At 40.9% G+C, this 9,413-nt stretch overlaps 1 protein-coding gene across 1 annotated transcript; it reads left to right on the forward strand.

Annotated features, from left to right (window-relative positions):
- Window positions 1–6,376: 6,376 nt before the first annotated feature.
- EIF1B (eukaryotic translation initiation factor 1B) lies at window positions 6,377–8,859 on the forward strand. Its single transcript, XM_030846212.2, has 4 exons — window positions 6,377–6,662; window positions 7,603–7,766; window positions 7,980–8,081; window positions 8,455–8,859. Exons 1-4 carry the CDS (start codon window positions 6,632–6,634, stop codon window positions 8,497–8,499), a joined length of 342 nt encoding a protein of 113 aa, XP_030702072.1. The 5' UTR covers window positions 6,377–6,631; the 3' UTR covers window positions 8,500–8,859.
- The last annotated feature ends 554 nt before the right edge of the window (window positions 8,860–9,413 follow it).

Raw genomic sequence — 9,413 nt, forward strand, 5'->3', positions numbered from 1 at the left:
GTGTCTCAGTTAAAAGAGTAATAGAATCAATTAAGTAGCTCTCATATTAAAGTGAGCTAAGAAAAGAATTCAGGCAAGCTATTATTACAACGAAAATATCGCCATAAATTTGAGACTTGGGAACGTCACTGGTCTATCCTTGAAATAAGAAGCAACAACCTCCTACGTCATCCCACTTCCAGAAATTGTATGAGGTCCTATAACATGCAGCCTTAACTCCCACACTGTGGTCCTCGACCTGCCCTTATTGGGTGGGGAGAGGAGGCAGTGTCCTTGGAGAATAGAGCCAGCTGATCAATTAAGATCTGTTTGGGTTTTTTTTCATCTTATTGAGATGACCATACAGCTTGTGTCCTTAAATTTGTCAGTGTATTGGGGAAGGGAGGGATCAGTCTCTTCACAATGTGGTAGTGCACCATTTCTGTACTTCCAAGTTAAAGCTCAATGAAATGATGCTGTGTGGCTTTCCAAATGTATGTTCTCAGTACCCCTTTACAAAGAGCTTTTCTGAAACTAGGTGACTTACAACTATGATGTCCACTTTTCTTTCCCATGCTGTCAAGGGGTCTCATCTCCTCTGAGAGATACAAGGTCTCCATCACCTCTGCTCGAGTATCACCAAGTCTCCATTCCCCTTCTCGGTGTCCCAAGGTCCCTCCAACACTACTAATTAAAATGCAACTCCTGGGAGTAGTCTTGGTTGTGTTCGAGTTGTAAAAGTCTGTCATTGTGATTTGTTAAAGACTTGGGGTGTGGAGGATTCCTCAGTCCCTGGCTGGTGAACATTTCTCTGTGCTACTACAAAATGGCAAAACTCTGTATTTCAATCTTTGTATATTAAATTCTGAAGCATTTACAGCAATTTTAATAATATACTTGCTTATGAAAGGTTATCCTGGCATGTCTGGGTTAATAATATTCTTTTGGATACAGTACTGACTTGATTTGCTAATATTTTATTTAATATGTTGACAATGAATAAGAGAAACTGTTTACTTTTTACTTTTTTGTATCCTCTTTTTATTACCATTTTATTGAGATATAATTCATATAACATACAATTTACCCATCACCATAATTAATTTTAGAACATTCTCATAACTCAAAAAAGAAACTACAGAACAAATGTATAGGTACCAAGGGGTAAAGGGGTGGGGTGGGAGGAATTGGGAGACTGGGATTGACATATTGATACTATGTATAAAATAGACAACTGATGGGAACATACTGTGTAGCACAGGGAACTCTACCTAATGCACTGTGGTAACCTAAATGGGAGGGAAGTCCAAAAGGAAGGGGATATCTGTATGTGTATGGCTGGTTCATTTTGTTGTGCAGTGGAGGCTAACACAACATTGTAAAGCAACCATACTCCAATAAAAATTAATTAAAAAAAAAAAGAAACTACATATTCAATAGCAGCCACTACCCATTTCCCCTCAAACACACCCCCAGCCCTAGGCAACAACTAATCTACTTTCTGTCTCTATAGCTTGGCCAATTCTAGACAATTCACCTAAGAGGGATCATACAGTATGTGGTCTTTTGTGACAGGCTTCTTTCATTTAGCATAATGTTTTCAAAATTCATCCATGTTGTAGCATGTATCATTCCTTTTATGGCTGAATATATTCCATTGTATGGATATACCAAATGTTGTTTATTAATTCATCAGTTTATGGACATTTGGGTGTCCTGGGTGTTTGAAAATTGGTATGCTTTGCATTGGGTACAAAGTTTTACATATATCTATTGCATCAAACATATTAATTATATTATTAAAAATACCTATATCTTTACTTAATTTTTGTTTACCTTACATGTCTGTTTCTGAAACAAACATATTACTGTATTCCATTATGACTGCAAACTTTTCAACTTCTCCATATTTTTCTTTTCCTTTTCTGCCTTATATACGTTTTGCCAAGTTGTAAGGAATATAAAAGTTTGTGATTCACATTCTTGGTCCAATATAACTTTGATCCAAATGAACTATCCTTCTTTGTCCTGCTTAATGTAATTTTTCTTGAATTCATTTTTCCTAATAATATTGTTATATCAACCCTACTTTTCAACTTGCAGTTGCTTACAATAACTTTTTCAATCTTTGTCATTTGACCTTAAATGTGTCATAAATAGCTGCTATATAAAGTTTTGTGACCATTTTTCATCAAAACTAAAGAGGTTACCTTTTAATAGAAAAATATAACATTCACACCTGTGATTACTGACAATTATGTACTTTTTACATCTTTATTATGACTTAATGTTTTAAATTTACTCTGATTTCTTGTTGCTCTTTTATACCTTTTCCTGTCTTTTGTTGGATTGAAAAATGCAAGAAATTTCTATTCTTCTAGAAATCACCCATAAAATATTTCACCCTCCTTACATACCAATATGATTTGGACATAACCATCATTTTTGCTGATTTCTTTATGCACCTATATTCTTTTATCCCATGTCTTTCTCTTCCTTGGGTTTTTAATTTTTCTGGAGTATATCATCAATATTGTCCATGGAAGTAAACTTTCTGGGTTTTTAAACATTTTGAAAATGCCTTTATTTTGCCTAAATACAGGATTTCAGGTTCAAAATCTCAGGATTTTAAAGATATTTCATAATCTTTAATAATCCAGTGTTGCTAGTATTTAAGCATGCAGTTTCCTCCATCAACTGATTTCTGGGTGTTTTGTTTTTCCTTTAGGAGGAAAGAAATGTCTGACCCATTGATGGTACATCCTTGTTGTTTAGTGCTGGATTTAGTCTTCCCCAAAATATATCTTTTCTGACATTATTAGGGATCTTTTGATAGTGAAGATACCAAGTTAGCCATCTTGAGCCAATTACTGTTCCCTTCTCTTTAATGATAGTGTAACCCTTGATTATTAAGTTTAATGATCTATCATTCAAGTTCCCACTGCAGGTTAAGTAGGTTTCTAGAAACATGATTTTACTTTTGGCTTTTGCAAATACTCATAATAATGAGTTTTGCTCTAACACAGTTCTGCTATTTTCAGTGATAAATAAAAGAATTAAGTCCTTCTTAACCTATAACGTTTTCAAGCATTTCATTTATATCACGCATTGCTAATATAACAATCAAGTGTTCACGATCGTAAGTTGAGATTTTTAAGTGACTTTTTCTGACCTAGACACTAGATCTAGGTCCTCCTAGATGAGGAGTCCCACATCTCTCAAGAACCGGCCTGCATTAGGATCCTTGTTGAGTCACCAGGAGCAGCTGGTGGGAGGCGTGACCTCAGCGGTGTTGAATTCAGAGTGCAGCAGCTGAGGCAGATAGTTAGTTATGCTCACTGAAGCAGGAAACCTGAGCAGCACATCATCACAAGGCCGCCGCAACCAGCAACCTCTGGATGGATGAGGACCCGAGGTCCTCACCTGTTAGCATGTCTTCATGACTGGCTCATATAAGAAACAACTGCATAAAACCCACCATTGTCCTTCACGGTAGGCAAACTGCTGGGGACACTGTTCACTACATCACAGCAGCCCCTTTATGATAACCCAAGAAAAACACCTCCTGTGGCTCTGGGCCAGGCAAAGTCATTCCTCCTGCACAACTAGTATGTTTTCATCCTGTAGACACATGGACTTCCTAGCTGATTTTCTCGTTGTCTTACCGTTAGGAAGTTAAAAGCCGGATCTGGGGTCTATCTCTAGCTTTGGGGGCTTGTATTTCTCAAATATTCTAACTTTTTTTTTTTAATCTTCCCTGATTCCTTTAGTCAATACTACTGTTCTCTGCAAGTGATCTAAACTCCCTTCGGAAATAAGGCATGAAATAATCACCTTAAACTAGGCTGGTACCATTTAGAACTAAAAATACTAGATTTTAAGTGCTTTAATTTGTTCCTTTTATAACTTTACATATAGGTCAAATCCTTTCACTCTAAACCAGTGCTGTCAATAGAAATAGTATGTGAGCCATATGTAACACTGAATTTTCTAGGAGCCACATTTTAAGAAGTAAAAAGAAGCAGGTGAAATTGAGAAAATTTAAGTCTTCCAAAGGTCAGTGTGTACTTTATAGTGAGAGCACATCACAGTTTGGACCAGCTACACTACAAGTGTTCAATGGTCAGGTCTAAACACAAATCTATGAATGATGACCAGGGTCAGAAGAGCTTTCCAGATTATAATTACAACGTATCCGACCTGTATTCATAGTTGGCTTTGATTGAAGATTTCTGAGCTCCTGGGGGTTTCTGATGCAAACACTAGGTCTTAGAAAGTATAAGCTCTCCTGACAGGGGTAATGACCATGGCAACCCAAAGACTTCTGGATCTTTTTTAACTTGTCTATGTTCATTTGTTATTTTTTTTCTTGACTGGACCACCCTTGGCTCGTTCTAAGAAATAACATAATATAAAATGGTTTGGGGCGTCTAGTAACAAAGGAGGAAAACAGAAATAGAGATGCATTTTGCTTATTCTGAACTTCATCCAGAGCAGTATTAAAAATTACTTTAAAGCATGCTGATAAAGGTACAAGACCAGAAAACCACTGTAGGTGTAATCAACTAATGAACAACAAAAAATGTTTGATTCTCCTTGTTTTAGAACCAGCTCTAAAACTTTACACTTTAGTTTGGATAATAAAAGTGTTATTCATTTAAATCAGGACTAAAAGACCAAAAATGCAGTTAAATTCCTGAGAGTTGAAAATTTGATTTTTTTACGGAAATTATTTAACCCATGAAAGCCTCCATTTCTACATGAATATAAACAGAGTAATAACTACATCACAGAATGGCTATGAAGATTAACAATACTGTGTATAAAGGTTACAACAGGCAAATAGTATGCCCTCAATAAATGGTACCTATTATCATAGTTAATCACTAAAGATTATTAAATCCTGGTATTCCTAACCTGGAGTCTGCAGATCCTTGGTCCATGGCTAAAATTGCGGGGGTGGGGGGATTCCTAAAATTGGATGGGGAAAAAAGACTCCACCTACATTTTCACTAACCTCTAACCCAGATTTAGCCTTTCCTCCATTATGAATGCTGGCAACATCCCAGTAGTACCTGAAGGATCTGTAACTTTGCACCAATAGAAGTCACAGATATTTTCATATTACACTTCTGATGCTACAGACATCTCAAAATATCTTTTGTTTATCACCTTTTTAAAATTCCAGCCTTTGTGAGACCTGCTGCTAGATCTTGTTAACTAATGCATTAGTAAAGAAGCAATACTATGTTATCAATGTACTGTTTTTAATTTCAGTATAATAGGTTTCCTTTGTAATCCTACATGTTTTATTTCATGCACTTAAAGCATTATTCTGAGAAGGGGTCTATAGGCTTCACAAGACTGCCATGGCACAAAACAAGGTTAAGAATCCCGAACTTTTAGTCTATCTCTTTGCTTCCAGAAAGCGAACCAAGTTTGACAATTGAGCACCTGCCTGGGTGAGCCCATTCCCATAGTCTCAGGTTTGTTCTCCTGTGTTTAGCTTGATAGGAAGATATTACTGTTCTGGTATCAATCAACCTTCTGTCAATTAACCTTCCTGTTCAAGGTTCTGTATTTAAGTTGATGGGCTGATTTTCTGGTGTGTTCGGTCGACCTGGGGGACATACATGGCCCCACTGGATGCCAGGCCCCTGCTGAAGGTGGGCAGCGGTTCTGAATTGTGGTCCCACACCAGTAGCACCAGCATCTCCTGGCTGCTTGTTGGATTTGCAAATTCTCGGGTCACACCCCAGACGTCCTGAAACAGAAGCTCTGGGATCTATCAGTCTGTATTTTATTAAGCCCTAGGGGAGATGCACGTTAGAGTTTGCGAACCACCGCGCTAGGGCATCGGAGGGCAGCCCAATCCTGGGCAGGAGGCTCCCACCTCGACCCTTGGTAGGGACGAACAGGGTTCCTGCAACCGGACAAGGCGGGAGGGGAGGAGGAGAGGTGCTGAGGGGCAGCCATTAAGTCGAAAGCCGGGACTAGGGACCTTGTTCTGCTTCTGTACCCCGATTTCACTTACATTACCCAAGGCCTCGAGCGAGGGTGACTGATGGAGATAATCCCCCCCAGCACCGAACACTCGTTGCTGCCACTGTACCGCGAGAGAACGCGAGTCAAGGGAGAACCTGCGAGAGCGCGGGGTGTACAGCTCTAGACCTACGATCTCTAGCCAGATGTCTCTGCAGCCCTCTGGACCCTTCCCGGCCCCGCCGCCCGCCGCTGGGGGGCGCACCCCCTGCTGGGAATTGAGGTCCCGGAAGCCCGCCCGCTCCAGGCTTTCCGGGCTCTCTTGCCTCGTGAAAACCACAAGTCCCAGGGCGCCAAGCGCGGGAGGGTCACGTGGGAGGGGCGGCGGGCGCGGCTAAATAGTCTCCGTCGGCCATTTTGTCGGAGAAGCCGCAGCGCCGCCTCTTCTCTCGCGTCCTCGCATCCGTTGCTGCCGCCTCTTCCTCCGCCTCCTCCTTCGCCTCTTCCTGCCTCCTCCCGGCTTCCGCCGCCGATCCAGCCGCTTCCCAACCCCGGGGCGAAGCGTCTCCTTATTTATTTCCGTTTTCTCGCCACTACCGCCTCCTGACACGGTGATCCGGGCGGGCCCCGCAGGAATTTTATCCCCTCACCGGCCTCACACTAGTATCGCATGTCCACTATCCAGAACCTCCAATCTTTCGGTAAGAGCGGGTCGCCCCACCGCCCCTCCCGTCCCCCCACGTCCCCTGCGCGCCTCTCGGCCGGTAGGCCACCGCTGCCCGCCCTCGCCGGGGCCGCTCGCCGGACCCCCGCCCCAAAAGGCCCCCGGCCGCCCTCCCCGCACCCCGAGTGGGGCTTTGTCTCGGTGCCCGGAAGATGGCGACCGGGCCCCTGGCGACCCCCTCTCCGAGGGCGGCCCCCGGAGCCCCGGCCGCGGGCCTTGTGCCGCCCCCTGCCCGCTCCTGGACCCTCCTGCTGCTCGCTTCTGCTCCCTGCCACCTCTGCGACCCTGTTCCGCCCCCAGACTTGCCCTGCTGATCGCCAGGGGGGACGCCGGCTCGGGCTGGGGCATCGGCGTCCATTAGCGGTCGGGATGGTTCGTGGCTGCTCTCGGGCGCATTTAGTAAAAGATGCTGCGGATCAGGCCTCTGATCTGTTACAGGGCAGTGGGCCAGTCTTCTCTACTTGCGTAGTAATACGTAAAATTACTCTTGATATACATATATAGATCTTTTTTCGAGGCAGAGTTAGGGTTAAATTATTGGGGTGGCATTTGTGAATGTTTCTGTTGTCATCAGAATGTAATCGAGATGACGCACATTTTTATAGTGGCTCTAAAATTAAGGTCTTAAAATCTCTTTTCTCTTATTAGAGGATTATGTTCAACGATAACATCTAAAACAACGTTTTTCTGTTCCGGTATCAGTGGACATACCTGTTTAAAATCTCTTTTTGTGAAAGTACCTTGTAGGTTTTATTAATACTCTACCCTTATCACTCCCCCACATCCGCACCTGCAGAAAGAAAGCAGAAGCACTAGAACCTTCTTTGCTGAGTTTCTAGATTGTAGCGTAGCTGTATCTGGAAATTACTGACTAAAAGATATTTTCCTGCTTTGGATTTTTTTGTATCCCTTTGCAGACCCCTTTGCTGATGCAACTAAGGGTGACGACTTACTCCCGGCAGGGACTGAGGATTACATTCATATAAGAATCCAGCAACGGAACGGCAGAAAGACACTGACTACTGTTCAGGGCATTGCAGATGATTATGACAAGAAGAAACTTGTGAAAGCTTTCAAAAAGGTAAAGGTGTTAGGGAGAAGAGATTAAAATATAGTTATTGACACACGTCTAAATAGGATTACGGTTCACACCTTTTACTTCACGTTAAAGTGGGTTAAAATGATTGGACCCAAGGAAACTGTGTTCATACTCTTAATTAACATCCAGATAATCTTAGGGTGAAAGTAAAATATCATTGCATTTGACTCAGTTATGCTGAATCTACTTCTTCAGAAATTTGCCTGTAATGGTACTGTGATTGAACATCCTGAATACGGAGAGGTTATTCAGCTTCAAGGTGACCAAAGAAAAAACATTTGCCAGTTTCTCTTGGAGGTGAGTGATTGGGTGCTTTATGTACAACCTTGAGATTGCTTCTAAAATTGTATTTAAGGGCAATGTGAATTATTACCTACTTAGTAAAAAAATCTTGTGAATGAAGCACATTAGTTGTACTTATTTGGGCAGGAGTACCAGTTTATTTTGTCATTAGAATGACCTGATCATTCCTTTGTCCATTTAGGATGTTTTGTGGAATGTCAGGATATTCAAATATGTGTTGAGTTTTTGTTATTAACAGTTTATGCCACAAATACAGTGTTGCAGTAGCCTATTAACAATGATTCTTTTTAATGACTGCTCTGTCTTCTTAGGAATGAATTTATGTGTTACCCAGAGTGATTCTGCTAAATTAAATTTTATTTTGCAGGTTGGCATTGTCAAGGAGGAACAGCTTAAGGTTCATGGATTCTAAAATGAACCTAAATACGTGGAGAATTTCTTGAATAATTTTGTTCTCTAAACCAAGTTTGGCTGCCTTGTGAAATGATTCTCTGCAGTAAACGGACTTTTCATTTATTTAATCATTCAAACTTTCATTCACATCTGCATGATTACAGAAAACATGGGGTATGTAGGCTAGTAACACATAAGAAAATTGCAGTAAGATGGTAATGAAACCCCGTATTCATCTTAACATGTTTCCAATGGAAAATATTTTGTTTTGAGTGTTTATTTGTTTATTGTTCAGTTTATTACTTTTCACTTGATTAAATTTTTTTGTTGTATTAAACCATGTACGTTGCAGCTTAACAATAAAAAAAAAATCTATGAATCCTTTTGTGAGCAGTTAGGCTCCCAAATCTAAGCAAGTAATATACACATATAGTTTGTTTTTCATAATTGTCTCATTCTGTGTATTCTTTCCAGTTGATTTCAGATGCTGTGAAGAGCTAGAGGAGAACCTTTGTTATATATGTAATTTTGTTCTTTACTTACTTAAAAATGAGTAGAAACAGTATAAACTCAGAGCCAAGAATTTGCCAGAATGTACTGTTAAATTTTTGAAAAGAAAATGAAGCATAGTTTAAACTTACGTATTGGCACAGAGAATTATTTTATTTATTTTTATTGGTTATGTTAGTGGGGAGCCAACACAAGTCTATCCCTAAGTGACAGACAGTAAAGTAGGTTCCTGACATAAAATAAATTTAGTCACAGGCAGTGCCCTGCAAGTGTGGGTGGAAGGCATTGGGGTTAGGGTTAGGGTTAACTTCCTAGAGTGCTAGAAAGTGACAGAGTTGGGGTGCCAGCCAAGGGCTTCCAGCCAGAAAAGCCATGTTCTTTCACTAAGTCACGGTTTGGTATTCACCAGAGGAAGTAAGAGCC

Source organism: Globicephala melas, chromosome 11 (genome assembly GCF_963455315.2).
Source record: "Globicephala melas chromosome 11, mGloMel1.2, whole genome shotgun sequence".
Taxonomy (NCBI): Eukaryota; Metazoa; Chordata; class Mammalia; order Artiodactyla; family Delphinidae; genus Globicephala; species Globicephala melas.